We start from the raw sequence: 24,094 nt of genomic DNA, 5'->3' as shown, positions 1-24,094 counted from the left end.
GTTATGTAAAAATACTTTGTAAAGCCCAAAACAGCTGCCAATTTGTAATATTTTTAAATGATGTTTTGAGAGTGCCATGCTAAACTAAAGATAAGGATTCTGTAGTCCTACTTTTGTGTTACGTAATGGGTGAGTCCAGAATTCCCTGAGAGGAGTGAATAGTGTTGGGGTGAGAAGAGACCTACAGGATTAAAAAAAAAAGAACTCCAGATTGCATTACACTAACCCTATAGTAACCAAAAGAAAGGAAAAATGATGGGGATAAGTAGAAACTCAGCCCATGGAACCATAGATACAAACACCTGAAAAGGTATATTGTAAACTGCAATTACTTTTCCGTAAATTGGCTGCATTTTGGTACCTTGCCTTCCATTTAAACTGTGCTTCTAAAGAATATAAAGCAACAGCTGGGGAAAGCTTAGGAGTGAGAGTCCCGCTTTGGGTAATAGCAAAGGTTGGAAACATTTAGGTTTGAGATTTGGAGGCATTTAAATAGCATGGAATGTCTATTATCTACCCTAAAAAGCAGAACGAATCTTGGATATTGTGGACACAAATGCAGTTGGCACAAGCTTAAAAAAAGTGCATGTGAGTTTCTTTCTAAGACCCAATAATCCTCTTGGGCAAAGTAAGGATTAGGCCTCCCTCACAAACAAGGGGGTGAGTTCATTTTTGCTAAGATTCCTCAGCTGATGCCAAATTTAGCAAGGAACCTATTTTCTCCTGATGAATGACAATCTCCATTTACATTTTTAATGTCCACCCTTCTTCTCTAGGCAGGTCTAGGACAGGAGCACCTTATTTGCATGCAGATGGGAGAGAGAAACCCTGGCTCCCACAGATCACATTGCGACCCCAGGGACCTTCCAGAGCCACAGTCCCTCTACCTCTTCCTGCGGGCAGGAGGGGAGGGGTCTCTTGCCTCAGAGCCCAAAGTGGGAGGATTCCTGGGGCTGAAAAAAACTGGGCCCAAACTCGTTATTTTTTTTTTGAGGAAGATTAGCCCTGAGCTATGTCTGCTGCCAATCCTCCTCTTTTTGCTGAGGAAGACTGGCCCTGAGCTAACATCCATACCCATCTTCCTCTACTTTTTATATGTGGGACGCCTGCCACAGCATGGCTTGCCAAGTGATGCCATGTCCGCACGCGGGATCCGAACCGGTGAACCTCAGGCCGCCAAAGCGGGAACGTGCGAACTGCGCCACTGGGCTGCCCCTCATTATGTTTTTATTTTTATTTCTTTTAATTTTTTTTTTTTAAGATTTTATTTTTTTCCTTTTTCTCCCCAAAGCCCCCCAGTACATAGTTGTATATTCTTCGTTGTGGGTCCTTCTAGTTGTGGCATGTGGGACGCTGCCTCAGTGTGGTTTGATGAGCAGTGCCATGTCCGCTCCCAGGATTCGAACCAACGAAACACTGGGCCGCCTGCAGCAGAGCGCACGAACTTAACCACTTGGCCATGGGGCTGACCCCTTGTTATGTTTTTAAAACAGCCATGCAGATACATTCACTGGCATGCCAACCCCGCTCAGTGCCTGAGGCTCCCTCGAGTGAGAGGAGGCATCTAGAATTCCTCAGGCTAATTCTGTCATTGTTGCTGCTTGAGCAACTGTTTCTTTCACACCAGTTGCTCTGTCCTCTGTGCTTGTCCTTCCTAAGGGGCCCAGGTAGTGCCTCATGTTTCCTGTTCTTGTATGCAAAAACCCTCCACTCCGGAGTTAAATACTTATATCTTTCCCCAAATGCTTTGGACATTTGCAGTTTCCCTTTTTAAGGAATTAAAGAGCCCATGATTAGACCACCATCCCCTTACACCCCTTGGGCGGCTTCCCATATTCATCTCTCTCAGATGGACCACTTTGACTGAAGGGTAGTAATTCCTATTTTGTAGGTTATCATGTGCCAGGCTCATTGGGTCCCATAGCAATGCTACCAGGCAGCTAATACTCTGTCCCGATTTTACAGATGAGGTCCTGAGGCTCAGAGAGAATAGTGACCAGGGACTGGCAGAGCTCAGAGTGGAACCCAGGTCCGTCTGGCCCCAAATCCTGTGTGTCTTTCCAGGGGGACTAGAGGTCAGAAACTGTCTTTTATGCCACACAGATTCCAACTTGGAGCCTGCGTGTAGAGAGTGCTCATCACTTGTGGGTGGAGGTACTCAGCAGTTATGTTTTCTCACCTGGGATTTGTTATTTATGCTCTCTTTTCATAGGCCTTTAAGGGTAAAAGGAATCCTAAAACTCCTGTACAACAACCTGGTGTGGGTCTCCTGGGTGCTGATCTAGTACTCTTTCCCTCTATAATAGTGTGTGCGTGTATGGACATTCTTGGTATCTGTTTAACCATCCAAATGCCTTTTTCCTAATGTTTTGTGGGAATAGGGAAGGATGTATTAACAAATTTATTTTGCTGTGTTACTTCCGCCATGTTGCTGTTGTCTCTCTCAAGCGCTCTCGCTCCCTCTCCCTCTCCCTCTCCTCTCACAAGTAGATCCTTTCCAACATGCTTTTCTAGAGGTCATTGCTGGTACTACACCACGCACTGTGGCCTGGGAGAGGTATGTCATAGGAATTGGGACTGGGATGTTTTCTCTTTGGCCCCAACCTTACCCTTCCATAAGGCTCCCATGATGCAGGATGTCAAGATCATTTCACATGCCCTTTGCTGTTTCATCTGATGGACTCGGCATTGGTTGCATTATATTCTGTGCACCCCTCCCCATCTGCCCTAGCAGACCAACAGCACACTGATGTGGTCCAGGCAAAGCATTGGCAACAGAACTTCATTCTGGGAAGACAGTGATCCCTATCTAGACAAGATAGGGTAGACAACTACAGGGAGCCCACCAGAAAGCTGGCCTAATGTCCACTCATAGCATATTTTTATTAAGCAAATATTTATTGGACATTATCTCTTGGAAGAGTACCATACCTGGCCAAGGAAGGAAAGAGAAATTCAGTAAGATTGAGAGTATTGCGTAGTGGTTAGGAACACAGGCTTTGTGGTCAGCCAGATCTGGATTCACATTCTGGTTCTAGGAGAGCTTGAGCAATTTCCTCTGCTTCTCTGAGTTTATTTCCTCATCTGTAAAGTAGGGATGTACCTGCCTTTGAGGATTGGTTGTGAAGATTACAATAAGCTGTGCAGGTAATAATTTAGCTTGTGGCCTGGCTCGGAACACTCCATAAGGTAATTAGAACTTCTGGGACTGCTGCTTTGATCCCTGCCCTCCGTGAAGCATGTGACTGGAGGGAAACAAGCATGTCTACAGACAGCGTGAGACAATGAATGGAAAGGAGAGGGAGGTGTGCTGAGTGTGGACCACTCTTGTGGTCTCATGTACTTTCTCTCCCTAGCACTCATCATCATTTGTAATTATATATTTGTACGATTATTTTGCCTGTCTTGCCCATTAATTTGTAATTCTACAAAGGGAGGAATCGTGTCTATTTTGCCGCCATTGCAGTCCCAGTGCCAAATCCATTGGGTGGTCCATGGTTGACTCTTAGCGATTGTTGATTGAGCGAATGATTGGGCTGGGGATAGAAGTGGGCTGTGAGTCTCAGCATGAAACATGTCATGTGTCATTTGGGCAGAGTGACCACTGTTAGGAAGTTCTGACTCAGGAGAAGAAATGCAGCCTGCGTGGCAGGGCTAAGGGTGGGAGCTCTTCAAAATCTGGCATCATCATTTCTCTAGGTTTGGGGACATTTGGGCTAGGGCTGAAGAGGGGTCCCATCTGAATTTCGATAATTTCCGCTTTCTTCTGAAGAAGCTTTCCCTTTAAAGGAGCTTTGCTATTAAATGTTTGTCATCTGTGTCGATGGATTTAGGATTGTAGAATTCAAAGGCAGCGTAAAATAAGAGAGAGTATAAAAGTTAGAGTTAAGGACCGTGGCTTCATGTGCCAGTCGTGTAGCTTACAAGACCTGAACTTGAGCAAGTAACTGTCTCTCTGTGAGGCTGTCTCTACATCTGTTAAATAGGGATAAATAATTAAGTAGGGATAAATAATACCTGGTCTACTTGTACTCTAGGATTATTATGAGGGCCAAATGGAATAATGTATGGAAGGTACCTTCAATCTATAATGGATGACATCAAAGTAAAGAATTATTATGGTTCGCTGTAGAGACTTGCAAGGTTCTTTGGAACACTAAAAAGGAAGAGAGAAGGTGGAGGCTGAATTTTCTCAGGAGGTGTTCATCTCCCTCTACTGATCCTGGTTTCCCACAAATCCTGCTTCCTCCTGCAATGAGTATTTTCAGCAGTTGCTGGAGTTCCCAAAGTAACCCGCCACTAGCATGAAGTCTATCCACTGCCCAAATTTGCTCCCAGGATAGATATATCCGCTTCCATTCCCCAACAAAGATTTTCCTTTAAAAATATGGAGAAATTAGACTCTGAGACTCATTCTAGTTAGGGGGAAAAAAGGCTAATTTACTTTCTCTGATAATTAGAATGATAAATGTTAATTGTAAACAATTTGCAAGATGTAGAGAAAGAGAGGAAATATATCACCCATAATCTTATCCCTCAGTAGTGACATTCTGGTATATTTGCTGGTCTTTTGTTTTTATGCTTATATTTTTGTCTCACATGAGTGGCAAAAGGGTGATGTGGAAGAAATGACAGGCCTGCATGGCTTGGCATATGGCCGATGCCTGAGAAAAAAGTATTTAAAGCCCAGTGATCCTCAGAGACATTGAATGAGGGGTGGAGTAGAGAGGACGTGGCCTTTGACCAGACCCCTTTCTACTTGTCTTATTTCATTTTGCTTTCTTTATCTATAAAATGAGGATCCTCACTGTCTCAAATGATAAGAATAACTGAATAAGTGTTTTTCTTCTATTTTTTATTTCTTTTCTTTATTTTATTTTTTAAAGATTTTACTTTTTTTCCCTCCAAAGCCCCCCGGTACATAGCTGTATATTCTTCGTTGTGGGTGCTTCTAGTTGTGGCATGTGGGACGCCGCCTCAGTGTGGTCTGATGAGCAGTGCCATGTCCGCTCCCAGGATTCGAACCAACGAAATACTGGGCCGCCTGCAGCGGAGCGTGCGAACTTAACCACTCGGCCATGGGGCCAGCCCCCTATTTTTTATTTTTTTGAGGAAGACTGGCCCTGAGCTAACATCTGTGCCCATCTTCTCTACTTTATATGTGGACGCCTGCCACGGCATGGCTTGATAAGCAGTGTGTAGATCCGCACCCAGGATCCAAACCAGTGAACACCCGGCCACCGAAGCAGAATATGCGAACTTAACTGCTGTGCCACCAGGCCGGCCCTTGAATAAGTGTTTTTAAAGTACATATGTGGCAATACTGTGTGCTCAATAAATGTAAGTTTCCGTTCTATTAGTAAGAAATTAACATTTATTGCCAGGTACTATTCTAGGTGCTTTATACATACTGATTCATTCAAGCCTCATAAGCACCTTTTGATTCAGGTGCTATTATTATCGTCCTTATTTTATAGAGGAGGAAACTGAGGCACAAGAGTTTAAGTGACCTGCCCAAGGTCAAATACCTACTAGGTAATAGAGCCCCAATAGGAACCCGAGCAGGTGGTTCCAGAGTCCACATTGTCCATATACGTTAGACAACCTGCCACTTATCAGGGGTGATTTAAGGTCAGGCTCTGAGTATTTGTAGGTAGGTCCATACCCTCCAGTGTTGAAGACATCAGTTTAACCGTAAGCTCTTGCATGAGGGCCCTTCATTTTCTTCATGCACTTGCTTTGGGCCGGCTATATCTCAGGGCTCATTGGGTAAAGAGATTGAAGTCAAAAATAAATCTGTAGCAGATTAAATATTTGTTAGGTAGGTTAAAAGATTTGCCTAGTCATTTGGCTTTTTCCCATACCCACCCTTTTCCAGTCTTTGTGCGAGGCTGTCGTAGAGGTCATTGGCTAAGATCTGGAGATAGCTGAGCATGTGGTTTCAAAAGAATCAGAAATATGCTAAATGCCAGTGGTATAAATTGTACATGTGGATCCATTTGGGTGGTTTCAGGGAAATCAACTGAGAAACAGCAGCAGCAAGAGCAGGAGGTATAAATGGACACATCTGAGACATACGAATCACATCTACACACGGCTGAAGAGTTATGTGTGGCCCTTCTGTAATAACCAAGCTGCCAGACCAGGGTGGGGGAGCCGCGAGGCAGAGAGGTGTTTAAGTATGAGTAAGTGGCATACCTGTGATGGAAAGCACCAGATAGGATACAGGCCTGAAGGAATGCAGAGTGAGCTTCCTAGATGGTAAGTAACGATTAAAAAAGCATAAAAGGAGTGACTCGGAAGGTGACGTCTAAATATATAGCTATGAACAAATAGGAACAAGGGGCCTTTAAAGAAAGGGCGATCGATCCACTGAGAATGTCTGTGAAACCTTTGATCAGTGTTCAGTCATCAGAAAGTGAAGAACAGCTACGTGGAGCTAAGAACAGAAATCTGTACCCAAGGGCAGTTCTTAAAAGTCTCCCTCCAGACACTGAAGAAGCTGAGAATCCAGGCCTTCTCCACCTCCAGGAGACTGAAGGGGAACTTGCTGGGGAGCCTCTGGCGATGGCACTAGAGACCTGCTAACAGGATTGGAGATGATAATAAGGCCAGCATCGTGCCTGAAGGACACGGAGCAGGATAAAAAGTCAAAAGAAACACAGGAAACCAAGAATGCCACTTTTCATAAGGTGAATTATGAAAACGAGTGCACACATGCAGCCAGCATAACTCCAGAGGAATTTCTTCAAAGAGTTCTGAGGACACTTAGCCCTGTGTAAATGCACTTCCGTCTGCTTAATCTCAAAAAGCATTCTGGCTGCTTCGAAACAGAAGGCAGCAAAACTGCACTGAGCTGTGCCAACTGTTTGTCAAAGGGCTGGGCCATGATCCCTCGGCACCAGTCCTCTCTCCTCTGTGGAAGCCAGCTGCTAATGACAGGGACAAAAGTTAGGACTGAATTCCTTTTCCACAAAGAAGTTGACTCACGACCTAATATAGAAAGTGACTAAAAGAAGAGAGATCCCACCTTCCCCAAAATATGTACTACACACAGTTTGATGCCTTTGAGTTCAAGGGTCTCGAGCTCCATTTTGGATGCGTCACACAGTTACGCCTTTTACAGTCCCATATGATTTATTCTCTAAGCCTGTATTATGTGCCTAGCATGAGCCATTCACTGTGCTAGGCCCTGGGTCTGTAGTGGTTTAAAAACACAAACCTGAAAAAAAGCCAGCCGTGGGCCCTGACCTCGCTGAGCTTACTGTCTGGCAGAGGAAGCAGACCACGTGCCAATAAACGATCACATGCAGCCATAAGTGCAGTGAAGGAAAAGACCGGGTGCCAGGAAAGAGACTATTTGTGGGAGGTGAGGCGGTCTCAGAGGAGGTGATGTTCTACCTGGGACCAGAAGGCTGAGGAGGAGCCAGCCAAGGGAAGAACTGGGAGGAAGACTGTTCCAGGTGGAGGGGACAGCGTGTGTGAAAGCGAAGAGCTTGGCGGGCTTGGGGAGCTCAAGGCGGGCCAATGAGGTGAGGGCGGAGTGAGAGAGGCGATGTTTAAGGGTGGGCAGGAGCCAGGTCACTGGAGGCCTCACGGGCCAAATGAAGGAGCTTAGATTTTAGCCAAAGTGCAGGGGGAGGCTACACAACGGTTTTATTAGAGGATGACATGATCCACTCACATTTGTTAAAGGTTGTGCTAGCTGCTGGATAGACATTGGGTTGAAGGGGACAGGAATGAAATTGGCCAATGGAGAAGCTAACCCTAACCCCAACCCTAATCCTCCCGGACAAAACACAGCAAAAAGGAAGAAATTGCTGATTCTAACAGATGAGTCAAGCACTTCCCTAAGGTTGTTATGGTCCATGCCAAGGAGATAGGGTTCCTTCTGCCACCACCCCCAGCTCCCACAAAGGACAAAGGATAACTATTTAAACTCAACAGAAACCAGGAATTACAGGGATCTGGAGAGACCATTTTAATAAGCCTGGCCCAGCTCCTTAATGGCTCTCACTCCAGTCCCCAGTCCTTCCCCAGTTTTCATGGTGTTCAAGAGAGCCACAGGAACAGAATGATCTGGAACTTTTTCCATGTGCTATTGGCTGAAACTCCGTTCAGAGAGCAGTTAACGACTCTGTTAAAATACTAAATAGTAAAGCAATCAGTACATATTCAAGAGTTGTGAATATTAGGAGGGGAGAGGGGGCCAGCCCGGTGGCGCAGCATTTAAGTGTGCACATTCTGCTCCGGCGGCCCGGGGTTCGCTGTTTCGGATCCCGGGTGCAGACATGGCACCGCTTGGCACGCCATGCTGTGGTAGGCATCCCACATAGAAAGCAGAGAAAGACGGACACGGATGTTAGCTCAGGGCCAGTCTTCCTCAGTAAAAAGAGGAGGATTGGCAGCAGTTAGCTCAGGGCTAATCTTCCTCAAAAAAAAAAAAAAAAAAATAGGGGTGAGAATATGAATGTTCTCATCATAGGAAATAGAAATATATAGGTGGTTGGCCTGGATTTCTTGTTTCTTGACTATGTAGGGAAGAAAGATGATACTGGGATTGTAACTCACAATAATTTTTTTAGCCCCTGCTAAACCACCTCAAGTCAGTTTTGACTGCCATTTCTTCACTCATAGTTTGTGATACTGAGACTGGAGAGCAACAAGAAAAAATATAAAAACAGCCCTCAAAAACGTTTCATTAGTTTTGCCAGCAAGTTATTTGTGAATTAAAAGGAGATAGGAGGGAAGAAAAGTTACAGCTCTGTTGAATATTTAGCATTACTTCATTTGTTCAACAGATTTTTATCGAGCAACTCTGTGTGTCAGGCAGCAAGCTGGCCTGCTTGCCTTTGCTGAGCAAGTAGTGGAAGACAGGGGCACAAATAGGTGGTCCCAGAAGATGGTGTGAATTTCTCTTTGAAATGCACATTATAGCCAGTGTGCCCCTCTGCTGGCACGGCAGGGGTCATCTCACCCCGACTTACACACAGAGGAATCGATGTCCAACCTGAAACCTGAAGGATGAGTGTGGCTAAGCCAGAAGGGGGTAAATGCTTTTACAGATCTGGAAGTAGCCCCATAAGCCTGGAGAGCCCAATGATTTATTCCAGTATTTTTCATTTGAAGCTGTTTCATTGATTCCAAAGCTCCTACAATGTATCTTTGGGTATCTTTAAGTAAAATTATGTACCTCTGAGTATCTTTTAAGTAAAAATAAGCTCATTTGGTAGCATGTTTAATTAATGGCCCCATCATCACCATTCTTCACCCATTCTGACCAAATCTAGGTTAATGATTCCAAGGCCTACAGAATTTGTGACATAAACTGAAAAGTTTTGAAACTGCAAAACTGAAAGAAAGAAGATTGAGTAGTCATCCATGATTTTAGTCCCAAGTGAGTATGATTCTGTGTGTGGTTTGAGCCAAGATATAGATGTTCCCTGTATCTCAGTTTGTTCATCTGGAAAATGGGGCTACAAGAAGCCCATCGTTCTCGCCTTCCTGGAGAAGTTAGGAGAATAAATGATAACATGTGGGAAAGCACGCATAGCCTTGTATAGGAAAGACTTGGAGTAATCTGCCCCAGTCTAGTGGCACTAATGGGGCACCATTTCCTGATGCGATCAGAGCACTTTGCAGACTTGGTCAGTTTCAGTCTGTCCTGAGGCAGGTAGCATAGTAACCTCAGGTGGGTGGGAAAATGTGCATTCCAGAGACAGCCGGAGTTCAGTGTACAGATAAGATAACTGGCAGGGGGAGAGAAGGGCAAAGGGACCGTTCCAGGTGGGGGCTTCTGGGACAGCAGCCTTCCGAACGCTCATTTCAGGACTCCTTTTCTACCTAGATTAACTATGGAATTTCTTTTCATTAGAACATACGAGTTTAAAAATATTTATTTGTTGTCCAGGTTATTCCAGAAAGAGTTTAAGGCAGAAAAGCTGTGCTCTGGGTGCTGGTGATTCCTCCTACGCTCTCTCCAGCCTGTTTCCTAATGCATCCGGGGAGCCCACTCAGGGGCCTCCGGAGCCGGCCCAGCCAGGGTGGGGGAGGGGAAGACTAGCAGGGGCGCTGTGCCGTGACTTAGCCTAGGGGTTGCAGTCAGCAACAAGCAATACAGGTTTTATGAACACCTCAGCTGTTTCGCTGGAGGTGGCAGGACAATGTGTGGCCATGGAGGGCAGTGCTGGGGTGCTGATGTCTGCTTTCCTAGGGTTGAAAAGAAGCATGCATTAGAAATCCTTAAAAAGGGGGCCGGCCCCGTGGCCGAGTGGTTAAGTTCGCACACTCCTCTTCGGCGGCCCAGGGTTTTGCTGGTTCAGATCCTGGGTGCAGACACGGCACTGCTCATCAAGTCATGCTGAGGTGGCATCCCACACAGCACAACCAGAGGCACTCATGACTAGAATATACAACTATGTACCGGAGACTTTGGGGAGAAGAAGAGGAAAAAAAAGAAAATTGGCAACAGATGTTAGCTCCGGTGCCAATCTTTAAAAAAAAAAAAAAAAGAAATCCTTAAAAAGATGAGATGGTCTCATTTCTTCATGCTTCCCTCTCTTTCCCACTTGCCTGCTTTTGCTCTTCCTGCCCGTCCTTCACTGTGACAGCCTGCACCTCTGGACCTTCCGTCCCTCGGAGCCTCCAAGGAAGGGAGAATGGGAAGGGAAAGAGAAAAGGGCTCAGCCACTGTGCAGAAAGGACAGAACTAATGATTGTGGTTTAGGCAAAAAATGAGGAAGTTATTAAATGCCACAAAAGTTTTGTGCAAGCTCAGGCCTGGCCTCATTGTTTTCTCCCAGCAGACAGCAGCAGGCTCTGGAAGGGAGCTGGAAAGGAAAGCTTGCTGGTCATAATGGACTGTACCAATAGGGGGGTCTTAGGTGTGCTGTTACGTTCCTGTCATCTTTACATTCTTGTATTTGGTGATGAGCTTCCTTTGAATATTCTTTCTGCCTCAGCTTAAGCCAGATGGCCATGGGGGTCGGTGCCCCTGAGGGCTGTATGGGAAGTCCTAATTGGAGACCACGTGATGAATTCTGCAAAAGGCTTTGATGTGTTAACTCTTGGGCCAAGGCTCTTCTTGCTATTACTTCCAATATAACTTAGGTCTTTTGTAGTTGCGTCTATTTTATGTAACATCTTAGCTCAAAGGAGCTCTAAAATGAAGGTACTATTTAAGACAATAATGAAAATAATTAGTTAATTAAGCATATAGCATGTGTAGGCAGTATGCCAGGCAGTTAATCGACATTGTCTAGAAACTTTATAGGAACTCTGCAAGATAGGTATATAATAATGGCTAATTAGCCGAGTGCTGAATATCTGCCAGGCTCTGTTGTAAGTGCTTTACCTGTATTAGTTTACTTAAGTTTCTCAACAACCTATGAAAGCAGTTGTTCTTTTGCACCCACTCCCAAGATGAGAGAACCGAGGCATAGAGAGGACAGAGTCACAGAGCTGGTCAGTGGGTAGAGCCAGGACTCCAACTCAGAGAGGCTGACTCCAGAGCCGGGCTCCTAACCTCGTACGCACTTCACAGATGAGGAGCCCGGGGCTCTGATGTCGCTCAGTTCATAAGTGACAGAACCTCAACCAGGGCTTCAGACTTCAAGACTAGGGTTATACTGAATGTATTAAAAGCCAGGAATCCTAAATTTGGTGAGAAAAGTCATGTACAGAGGAAGGTGATGATGCTTAGAGATAACTAAGGTAAAGATAAACACTTTAGCTTAGATGAAAACCAAGGTAAACATGAAAGATGGAGACTCCCTGTTGACCCCCTGGTCATCGCCCTCTGTGTCCTGAAATAAAAAGAAATCAACAGTCATTTGGTAATGCCATCCCCTCAGCCCAGGCTTATGCAGGGGCCGGACAGCATGCATTTGTGCCTTCCCCAGAGTCCTGATTACACCAGTCGGCTCTCAGAGGCTTAGAAAGATCCTCGAAGACAGGCATTGAAAACACACCACTGGCACCCGGCGAAGTGGAATGATGGCAGACCTTCAGAGCGTGATGCAGGGGACAGTCTGATCAAGAGGGGGCCTTAAGGATACAGTTGGGGCATTTGGAAATTCGGAATCCGAGACTCTCCTAGGGAGAAGAAATACGCCTGTTCCCATGGCGGAACTCGTTGGCCACGCTGGGCTTAAAATTTTTCTCTGACTCCCTGGGAGTGTGTGGAGGAAAAGAGTTATGGGGATGGTGTTAGGGACCACGGGTAGGAGGGTGGATTTCAATGGACTCACAAAAGGTTTGCCTCTAGCGCAGTGGAATCCCAACAATCTGAAATAGCTCAGCCTCAAGAGTTGGCATGTGCTTCTGAGCTGCCACCCACTGAACAGAGCGAGGGCTGCTCCACTTGGAGATCGCTCTCCTTACAGTAAACTGAGAAGTGAGGCGGCAGGGGCTGGGTCTCAGGGAGCCACCTCGCCTGACAGTTAGCTTCTGTGAGTCCAATTTTTCACTTACAATGGACCAATGGATACTAAATTATACGGGAGTTAACCTTCATAACAGTTAATGCATCTTTCTTCCCCTTTGGTTGTGAACTCTAGTATTCTAAGATTGGGAGGTACACTTTATTGCTTCACACAAACATAGGTGGGAAAGGATGGAGCCCTCAGAGCAGATCCACTGCCTTTCGAGGGGAGAACCTTGGTGGATGCAAGCTTAGAACTCTGCACCGAGCTGTGCTGCTTTGTATCTCTAGGGTTAATTTTCACACATTTTTCTTATTGGATCCGTTTCTGCCCCCTGCCCATGAACACAATCATGCTCAACTTGCTGTTTTCCCATTTTTCCCAGAGATGCGTGTGCAGACCCGGGCCCTGCAGACACTGGCACCTCTGACTCCTTCGGCCCAGAGCACCTCACCTCTAACCCCCAGCACAGGAAAGCAGCGTGGTCAGGAGGAGTTAAGCTTCGGCTGAAGCACAGGTAAGAGGCACAGAGGTCTGTGCTGAGTGGTTCAGAAAAAGAACTTGGCTGCTGGAAGCAGGAATTGGGGGCAAGTTGGTCAAGATACAGGCTAGTGAGAGAGGTAAGGAGGGGCTGAACAGGGAGGTCACCTTAGAAGCTTAGAGTCCTGAAGGATAACCATCTTAATGGCAGTTTTCAAACTAGGTTCCGAAGAACCCTAAAGTTCCTGGGAGGTAATCCAGGGGTCCCTCAAATCATTTGATTCAAGTAACTTTTTAGAAATGCATCCACAATGTTTTTAAAACTATAATTAAAAACTCTCGAAGCGATATACCAATGTCTTACCCTTTGGAAACGACTAATGTGTTAAGTTGTACAGCAAGATTCCTTCATCTTTGAACAGATATTCATTTGAAACTTCTCTTGTCATTTCTGATTGAGGAATGTCCTGAGATTACAAAGTTAGCCTAGCAAAAATTTGCAGCTTCTGATCTGTGCTTCCCATGGTGCTAGGCAGTGTGCAAGGGCTCTGCGTGTCTCATCAAACTCTCACAGCAGTCCTGTGAAGTTTGCACTAGTGTAAGGGCATTCAGCAAGGAGGTGGTGGATTCAAATTCAGGCAGTTTGACCAAGCTCAGAGCCACTACAATCTATTGCCTCAATAACCAGCACAACAGAACCTACTTCATAGGACAACAGTGGGGATTCAATGAGATAAAGTGTTCAAAGAACTTAGCACAGAGCCTGCACATAGGGAACGAGAACTAAATAAATGTCAGGTGAAACAAATATTAGGTGGTGGTGTAATGATGTGGTTATCATTCTCATCATTATCACATAAGTCTGTGTGCCAGCATGAAAGGCAGTATGATATAGTGAGTAAGATGGGGTCCGTGGAAGGAGAAAACCTAGAGTTGAGATCTCAGTTCTGCCACTAAGTAACTGCGGATATGTTATTGACGTTCTCTGATGTTCTCTGAGTTTACAATCTGTAAAATAGGTGTAATAACTAATCATAGCGTTGCTGAAAGAATTAAAGAGCTAATACATGTAAAGCATGCAGGGCAGTGCCCAGCACATCTTAAGCACTCAACAAATGTTGGTTATCATTGTTATTAATTATCCTGATTTCAGTGTAGGGGGTTCTTTTCATGTAGATGCATTGACTTGTATTATAAATAAGTAAACATTATAAATTTGGATTTATGCAATTATCCATGTTTATGGATATGCAAATATAATTAAAGTATTATGTTTAATATAATAAAACAACACTTGTATCTGGTATCTGTATTAAGGCTCTCTGTAATACTTCATTTGAAAAAAAGATTCAAAAGAAGTTTGATCATACCTGTTGAGGACAGGGCAAGATTCGCAGAGGGCTCTGACAACAAGAGAACTAACTGGCAAAAGGTTGTTCCAGCAATAGCCTGAAGAAGCAAAAGCCCAAGGTTATCGCTCTTGCCTTCAGCCTGCTAGGACCTTCAAAATGTAGAGAACCAGGGTCTTCTATTTAATGACTCCATTGGGCTGTGTAGGTTAATGTAGCATCAGTGCCAAAGTATTGGAGGCCAGAACGTGGTAGTTAGGAAGTTACTGCAGTAGCCTAGGAGGGAAATGATCAAGACTTAAACTAAGCAAGTGGTGATGGGACAAGAGAGGAGACAGATTTGAGAATTTAGGAGGCAGATCAATAGCAGATGAGAGGGGGAGAAGGGAGGAGAAAGATTAAAGCGTGACTCCTAAGTTTCTGCTGTGGGGCAGTTGGGGGTAATTGTGGGCCCTTAGCCAGGGCGATAAAGGCGGGAAGAGCAGAGACTAAGTGGGGTGAAGAGCTTGAGTATTGGAATCACACAGACCTGCGTTTGAGCTTGAAACAAAATATTTTATAAAACAATCTTTAACAATTGGATGAAAGAAATGAACCTAAATGTATATCATGAGGAGATTGTCTTTAAAACAAGCTGGGGTTGCCCTCATCATCTTGGTCAAAGCTGGGGACGGTGCTATGTCTGTATCAAGGGAGCCTGCAAGGGAGCAGGTAGGCAAGCAGTTTCCTTTGAAAAAAGTCATGATCTAGATGTTGCATACATCACTCCTGCTCATATCCTGTTGGCTGGAAGTTTTACTCTATTTATACTCTAAGAATTTTATATATGTCTTTCTTTGTCTTTTATGACTTTGACACTTTTGAAGAGTGTGGGCCAGTTATTTTGTAGAATGCCTTCTATTTGGGTTTATCTGATATTGTCTCCTTATTAGACTGAGGTTATGCATTTTTGGCAAGAATACCACAAAAGCGATGTGTCCTATCAGGGATTACATGATGACAATATGTTGTATTACTTGTGATGTTAACCTTGGTTAAGGTGAAGTCTGCCAGGTTTCTCCACTATAAAGTCATCTGTCTCTTTGTAATTAATAAATATATTGGGGGAGATAACTTTGAGGCTATGCAAATATCCTGTTTCTTCTCAAATTTTTTCCCACTCATTTTAGCATCCATCAGTGGATACTGCCTATGACAGTTATTACTGTAATGTTCTGAAGATGAGTCTGTTTCCTTCATTCCTTCTACATTTGTTAATTGGAATTCTTGTGTAAGGAAGAGCTGTCTCTTTCCCACACTTATTTGTTTATTCAGCTATTTATATCGGTATGGACTCCATCATGCTGTTTTATTCTGTGGGTTATAATGCAGTAGTGCTGTTTTTTATTTTATTGCTCAAATTGTTCTGGCTTTGGTCACCAAGAGTTCTTTCAAGCTGGCTGTGGTCTAAATGGTGTTTTGAAATATAGAAAGGGATGAGATGCTGATGTCTTATTCTTCTACTTAGAGCAGACACGATGTACTTATCTTAGGAGTCCGGCAAGTGTTGAGGTGGGAGGCTAGTAGTGGGCATTGAGCTAGTCTAATGTGTGACAGGTCACAGAAGCCTGTACACTGATTTTGAGCCAATTCCAAGTCCAATGGGTCATAGTTGTATATAGCTCCTCTTTCATGAAGAAAATAGCCAGAAAGGATTTTCTCACTTACTTAAAAAGGAACGAGCAAAAGGAAGAAACTCTCTCCCCCTCAGGTATATAGAGGGACCAGCCAAACAACCAAGTTAGAGAGAGAGAAACGCTCTTAGCGGTTCAAGGCCTAATATTCTCACCCATCCAATCCCATCCTTCCTTTCCTGCTTAGTTCCCTGATTTCTCTCTAATCTAACTTGTCAGTCATAATCCTGTGATCTAATTCATCTTGGCAGAAACTTCTCCCTAAAATCTGTCAAGCCTCAGGGTAGGGTATTTCAATGAATTGGTAAAGGAAACAAAAGGTTCTACCTTAAAACTCAAGATTTCCCACGCCAGTGCTTTCTGCCTTAAACTTCTCATCCCTTCCTCACCTTCCACCACCAGTTACCATCATCATTATCATAACTATCTCATCTAGTTATTAAGCATTTACCCATACATGGTGCTATGTTCTGTGCTCTGTAAAGTAAATCAAGATGAACGGATAATGGAAGCTCAGAGTCTGACCCTTAATTCATTTTCAACTGGGCAGCAAGGTTAGTTCAGCTGGCACTTTCACTTCGCTTGGCAATGAGTAGTGTCCCCGTGCTGTTGACTTAGTGTGCCCAGGAAGCCTCAGTGGGTGTTGCTCTAGAACCCCTGCTTCAGTAGCCTCCCAGACTGTGGGAAGCTTAAAGCAATTACCACACACTTCTGCAGACAGTGACATTTTTGCATGTGGAGGAGGCCGCCGCTCAGGCAGAGAAGATCATTTCAGGAAACTTCCTGATTTCAGTTTGATGCGTTTTATCAGCAGATGATTTCCCTTGCTCCCCTCCTCCTCCTGCCCACAGAGTAGAATTCTGGCATTTCTAAGCTGTGTGCTATTTTCTAAGATGCTGGTTCTTCTTACGAAGAGTTACTAAGGATCACCTTCTCTTCTTCCTTCTTACAGAGCAGGCATTGAATTTTAATTGGCCACTTTACAGAGGTGACCGGCAATGAGAGTCCCTCCCCTTTGCAGGAAGCTTAGCAAGTTCAGGGCGGATCAGGCTGTGTGACTGGAGGCACATGGAATTGTTGCAAAGACTCTGCAACCCCCTGGGAGGAGCAGAAAGAGCAGTAGCAGGGTGAAATGGCTTTTTATCCCACCCCTGAATATGACATTCAGTTGGCCAGAGGGTTGTTATCTAGGATGTTTCTGTTTGCCACAAGGTAAGTCCACTCCTATCTTAGAATGAGATTTAGAATCTTTCAGTGCAGGATTCTCAGCTGACAAGCCTTTCACAGGTGTCTTTTTGATGTTGTGCTGTATCTTGATAAAGAAAAATAAATAACCAGCCATATGTTAAGTTTAAGCCCGTTTCTCTAAATTGACATGAAAATTCTCATTATTTGAGCACCATGTGTAATTCAGTGTATTGATAATATTTCTGTGTGGGAATTTTTGATCATTCTCTCTCCTATATATACAGTCACCATATTCCTTATGATGTGCATATTTGACATGGCTTTTTATCTCATTCAGATTAGCACTTGCTTCGTGTTATATACCTTGTGGTTTTGCTTCCCCATTTCCCTAGGGAATTTCAGAGTAACTGTTTCTGTTTCGCACAAGGAATGGCTGCGTATCTGTATACTAGTAGCCAAGTTCTCTATTCTTAGTGCCAACATTTGTATAAAGAAAAGGAACTTGTGGGTATAGTCTCAATTTTAAAGAAGAGGTTTGGTCATCTCATTGAACTTTGAGTTTATATGAAAAGAAGTGTTTATTGAGATTGCCAATTGTACATTACTTAACTCCATCACAATTGAAGGTTTAAATGCTTGATTATCTTTTCTGTTATTTGCAGTAATTTGAATTCAGCTTTTATCCTTATATAATCTTAATTCGAAGTTTTTGCCCAGGGTTATGCTTAATGCCAATGCCTGTAGCTAGGGATGCTTCTGCTTAAAGAAAATATGATATGGAGAAGGTCAGGTGGATGCAACAGTCATCTTGACGTTCTAGATCTCAAGGTGACTTGAATATTTATTTTATTATTATGGGCATTCATTTTATTATTATACCATGTAAAAGGTAGAAAAGAAAATATGAACTATTTATATTATAAAACACATATACAGAGAGGGATCACAGGGCTGGTTTTTCAAGTTTTATTTGGCATTCTTTCCCTTGAAAGTGAATAAGAGAGAGCATTCTTCTGAGTTTTATTATTTTCTGCCCAGCAGTGTCAGGTTCTGTGTGAGCGGTGGTGGTGGTTGAACTCCTCCTTGTAAGATTTGCCGTGGAAGTCTTGGCAGGTGGGAACTGAGGCACTGGAGCAAGCCTTCTTAAACTTTTCAACTTCTCTGCCTTAAAACCTTCACTGTTCTTTTCATTCAGGTTTCAATAATATTTGAAAATTTTATTTTAATGAGCAAGTTTTTTCCAGTATCATTTTAAAAAACTGATCTTTTGACCATCATTTGAGGTTTTGTCTAAAATAAATGCGTCCTTTCCTTTGTTTTCTCATTACCTTTAATTTCTTATCTGTGGCCTCTTCCTCTAGATGAGGAGAAAGTGAAATAGAGAAGAAAAAACCAATACAATGCATCCAATTTACTCCAAAAGAGAATTCAGTCTCTGTAATGTTGGAGGTTTGGGGGGCATTTGTTTGTCTCTGTTTCATGGAGTGGTGTTTAGAAAAAAATCACTAACAAAACATGCAGTTTCTGCCTCACAAAAAACCCTTTCTTCACTTGTTTTGGCAAATGAAATTTAATTTATACTTTGGCATCATATAAAAATTGATTAGCTTGACTTTGAAATATCTTGGTTGGTATTTGGACTCCTTTAAACCCTCAGAAGGCCGTCTTCTGTGGTTTACACATTAAGGAGGAGTATTTCCAGTGCCAGCGGGGCTAACCTTCTCCCACCCCTCAGCCCTGCAGCCTGCTGGGTGGAGGAGAAGAACCATACACACCTTTTCCTGTGCTTTGCTGAGCTCCTTCTAAGTTACCCAAGAGGAGTCCTCTGGAGGAGTCCCCAGGCAACTTCTCCCCCCAAAAATCAGCAGTAATTCAGGAGCACATACAATATTTCTAGTTCTCTGCAACTATCTGACACTCTCTGAGACCCATGAGAACGTGTTTGTGGGTGTCTGCATGTGTCTGTGTGTGGAAGATGCCAACAAACCAGCATGGAGTGATTTCTCCTACCTGCGCTCTAGCAACAGATTCTATGGCACAGAGAAGTGCTAAAGAAAATTCTAAAATCATATCTGATAACTGAAGAAATTGTTAAAGGCCAGTCCCTCCTTCCTTCCTCAACAAATAAAGTGTCTAGTTCCAAACTGAGAGTTGAGAAGAAGAAATGATTTATTGGTAGAGCTTCTGCTATGCTGTTCTGTTATTATTGAGTTTGAAAGTCACTGAAAGACAAAGATGAATGCTATTACAGATCAAAGATGTTGTAGGGTTTGCGGCAACTTCTGCCATGTCTTATTTGCAAAAGTGTGTGAAGGAGAGTTCTGACTGTTCTGATTCCTCTGTATGTGTCAGAGTTGAGGGGAGAAGGGTAAAAAAGAGGGGAATATTGGGGAAAAAGAACATTGTACAGACAGACATAAGACTCTAATACCTAAAATTTGCAGGAAAGATTAAAAAAACCTTTTCTGTTAAGATACATTACTCCATTCCTCCACACTTATCCCTTCACTACTAATTTATCTCCTCACTAGTCTCCTTTTGGAAACCTTTTTTTAAATTAAATTTTACTGATGACCACACAAAACTATCACCATAAAAGAGAGGGACTAGCAATGGGATGGCTGTCTTTCACTTAGTCACCAATGGGTGATGAAACTAGTCAGAAACTAGAGGTTAGGGATGCTGTGAAGGGCTAAAGGATTTCTCAAAAACCGGGTCTTTGCCAGTGGTGTGTTAAGGGAGAGTTACCACCTTCTTTTATATTTTGGAAGGTGATGAGGTTTTTCAGCTTTTATAAGAATTCTTGAGAGCTTTCCTGTTTCCTGTGAACATGTGAAAAACATTTCTCAACATACAGTGATTTTTACAGAGAGTTCTGTCTGGATCTGTGAATCAGTGTTCTCTGAGTGCAGCTCAGTGTAGCTTGACTTCGGTCATGGTTTTCAATTGCTGTATATTTGCATCATCAGTATTTGGGGCCTATCATTTTCCTGTAAACAGGAAATGTCTAAAAAGGCATTGTTGTTCAATTACAAATCATCTATTCTTCTAAACCAAAGAAGATATAATTACAATCTCCCCCACCAAAATTGCTGGTACAGTGACATTTAATTGTTCATGTTGCGTTTGTTTCCTTTTTAAAGTAGGAAAGGGGCAATTTAGCAATAATTATCAAAATTGCAAGCGCATTTTACTTTGAGCCAGCAATTTCACTTCTAGGAATTTCTGCAGATATGTTGGCATAGGGAGAAAGCAGTGTATGGACATGGTTATTCATTGAAGCATTATTTGTAATGGAAATAAAAAAATATCTACCAAAAGGGTCTGGTTAAATAAATATAATATATGCGCACAATGGAATACCAGGCAGCTAAAAGGAACACAAAGTAGGAGTGAGCTCTAAGTACTGATATAGAGTGATCTCTAGTATCTATTGATACTAGGAAAAAACAAGGAGTAGAACAGTACATATGGTTGCTTTCGTGAAAGGGGCAAAGTGAAACTATATATTCATATTTGCTTGTATTTGCCTAACAAAACACTGGAAAGATACATAAGAAATTAACCACAGTAGTTAGCTGTCGGGGGAAGAGAAATGGGGCTGGGAAACATGGAGAGTAAGACTTCTCAATGGCTTTGATATTTTCTTTTTTGGGGGAACTATATGAATTAATTACCTGTTCAAAATAATACCTGAAGTATGGGGAAAATATTAAGATTTGATAAATTTTGGTGATGAGTACGTGGGTGTTCTTTATCTTAATTTGAATACCTTTGTGCATGTTTGAAGTATTTCATAATTTGAAAAATAGATGAGGAAAAATAGGGGAAAAAAATAACAGCGACACACAAAGAGGAGCTTGAGAAACATGCCTTATCCCCAGTTAAGCGTGTGGTGTTCAGTAAGTGTGTCATGAAGACCCTCAACCTAAATCCATGACATCTTCATTTAGGTAGACCTGGTTTACAGGATATTTTGATGTATTGTTTTTTCTTTCCCTTTTTTGGTTGTGGATTAAGACTAGAGGCTTGGTGTAGTGGACTTTGTCATCTATAATAGCATTATGCACTATACAAATGATGGCAGGTGGGTGGGTGAGTAAGTGGATTAAGAAATATGATGCTTTATTTGGTAGTGCTGGTAGTCTGAGTATATTTTGTATTTTTATACATTGAACTTATGCTCAGTTGATAGCTGGCATGGTTTTATAATGTCAGTGCACCCAGAAAAGCCCACACAAAGTCTCAGCATTTAGAGCTCATCAAAGAACAACGTCAACAAAAAAATTAACTCTAGCTCCTAGAATGTTTTATTTTCCAAGTTGTGGTTGTCACCTTCTCCATCTATCCAAAGCATAATCCTTCAAGGTCATCTAAAGTCCCTCTCTACTGCCAGGCTGTTTGGCCAACCTCAGACCCCATTCTTGATCACTGGCAGCACGTGAGCTTTTTGGTGCTTATGTACAAAATGCCTCCAGAGCCCACACGGCCCGATGTGATCTGTTGACTTCTCCTACCATCTGTTCTTCACTCGTAAGGCTTCTGCCACACTCTGTTCTGCTTCTTGAAAACCCCAAATTTATTCCTGCCTCAAGGCCTTTGCATTTCATTGTTCCTTCTGTGCTAAACACTCTGCCCCCAGCTCTTTGGATGGTTGACTCTTTCTCATCATTTAGATCTCAGTTCAAATGGCACTCTTTCAGAGAGGCTGTCCCTGACCCAATGCTCTCATGTTACCCGGTTTTATTTCCTTCAGAGTCCTTATAACTATATGAAAATATCTTTTTATTTGCTTTTTGTCTGGCTCCCTACTCTACCCACCCTACTCATTTATACTGCTCATTGCTTAGAAGTTAAAAGCACAGGTTCTCGTGACAGATGCCCGAGTTTAAATATCAACTCTGCTGCTCACTACCCTTGTGACTGTAGGCAAGTTGCTTAGTCTTTCTTTTCTCATTAATAGTCCTATCTCATAAAGATAATGTAAAGGTTAAGTGAGAAAATATGCATTAAGTGCCACGAATGGTGTTTGGTACTCAGTGGGCACTCAAATATTTTTTGAGTGAATGGATACTCTGAATCTGTTTAATACTTTTTCTTGCATCTAAGACTCCCTAACAAGATTATAAGTTCTTTGAGGCCATCTGTGACCTCCCAGAACTCCAGCTGTAACTCAGCAAAGTGGAAGGCACAGAGTAGGTAATCAAGGAATACTTCTTGAAACACCTGAACTGCTTTATTGTAGCTTACTCAGAAATATACTTTGCATTCCTGAGTCTCTCTGTGTTAGAGCAAAATCATCTAAGAAGGACATCGTGTCACTTGCTAGTTCCAGTTTCATCAGCCTACTCATCCCACGCAGTTAAGCTTCCTTGTTTGTGGTTAGGAATGCAACAAAAGGGCTTTGTTTGAATTACACCCACACACAAAACTTGGTTCGCTCGATTTTAAACTTAAATTGTCTTCTGACTCTTATTGATATGCTCATGACGTAATGTACTTCAGGAAAACATTTCTTTATCATCTTAAAGATCAAAGTGATCCCAAAATGTAAAAAGCATGCTGTGCTCTTTAGGAATGCTTATTAAATTATTTGCATCATTGAAAAAGTCAATAAGCAGCTGTTCAACTTTTTTGGTTATCTCAAGATACAATGAATTATATTTTTAAAATGAGAGGCTATTTTTAAAATACTTTGCATTTTTTTTTTTTAAAGATTGGCACCTGAGCTAACAACTGTTGCGAATCTTCTTTTTTTTTCTTCCTGCTTTTTCTTCCCAAATCCCTCCAGTACATAGTTGTATGTTTTAGCTGTAGGTCCTTCTAGCTGTGGCATGTGGGACGCCGCCTCAGCATGGCCTGATGAGTGGTGCCATGTCCACGCCCAGGATCCAAACCAGCGAAACCCTGGGCTGCTGAAGCAGAGGGTGCGAACTTAACAACTCGGCCACGGGGCAGGCCCCAATACTTTGCTTTTTAGTAGGCAGTACATGTACATGATACACAATTCAAAGGTTACAAAAGGAAATACAGTGAAAAATAAATTTCCATCGTTTCTAGTTTCTCAAGTATCCTTCCAGAAATATTTTTTTCATAAACATATAAGTGCTTATGTATGTTTTCCCCCACATACTGGAGCATATTGTACATACAGATCTGCATCTTACCATTGTCATTTAACCATATATTTTGGAGATCTTTCCATGTCAATATGTATAGAGCTACTCCATTCTTTTAGTGGCCTCATAAATAAGTATTCTATAATATGGATGTGCCACACGGACTTAACTAGTCTGCTACTGATGGGCATTTAGGTGTTTTTTCAATCTTTTGATAGATATGTTATTTAAAAAGTTATTTTGCTAGATGTTGCCAAACTCCTCTTTATTCAGGTTGTACTGATTTACACTCCTGCCAGCAAGGTAAGAGAGTTGGTGGGCTATATTTGTGTCATCTTTTTCATTGTTTTTTTTCCTCATTTCCTCGCTTAGCTGTGCGTATTACAAGAATCTTAGAAAACAAAGATTAATCTCTGAAGCCTTCTCCCAACCTATGTTCTGAGTCCAAAAGGAGTATTTTTTTTTAGGACCTTTTGATTTGTTTCAAAGTCACTCTGTTCTTCCTGTCTTGGACTGGTGATAAAATCTGACCCCACTCCCACCCCTGCCTCAGGGCAAATAACTTCTCCAGTCTGCTCCAGAGAACAAGCTCCTCAAGTTGGGTTTCCTGCCTTGGCATTACAAGCCTGGGGCACTTACTTTATTTTTACTATAGGAATTATTTATGATTTATTATTTACTATAGGATTACTTCATTTGGTCTTCCCACCAGAATGTAAGCTCCTTAAGGGCAGAGACCATATCTTAGTCATTAAATCTTTTAAATATCTCTGATCAGTTTCAACTCTTATAGTCTTCATTTACCATGCTTCTCGAGCCCCAACCCACCACATCAACCTTAGTTTTCCCTCTTTTAGGCTTCA

The 24,094-nt window shown here is 42.7% G+C and overlaps 1 protein-coding gene across 7 annotated transcripts in view; it reads left to right on the top strand.

The window, feature by feature from the left end:
- SHROOM3 (shroom family member 3) overlaps positions 1-24,094 on the top strand; it is a 249,737-nt gene that overhangs the window by 178,292 nt on the left and 47,351 nt on the right. For 6 of the 7 annotated variants that reach the window (XM_070614572.1, XM_070614570.1, XM_070614571.1 and 3 more), the window contains one exon: positions 12,808-12,939. In XM_070614572.1, the coding sequence (XP_070470673.1) occupies positions 12,808-12,939 (132 nt within the window). Of the gene's footprint in view, positions 1-12,807; positions 12,940-16,941; positions 17,137-24,094 lie in introns of those variants that run through there. The other variant, XM_070614574.1, reaches the window with a different exon arrangement.

This window comes from Equus przewalskii, chromosome 3, assembly GCF_037783145.1.
Source record: "Equus przewalskii isolate Varuska chromosome 3, EquPr2, whole genome shotgun sequence".
Classification (NCBI taxonomy): Eukaryota; Metazoa; Chordata; class Mammalia; order Perissodactyla; family Equidae; genus Equus; species Equus przewalskii.
The sequence above is the reverse complement of the archived record's forward strand: the minus strand, read 5'-3'. Positions and strand labels throughout refer to the sequence as shown.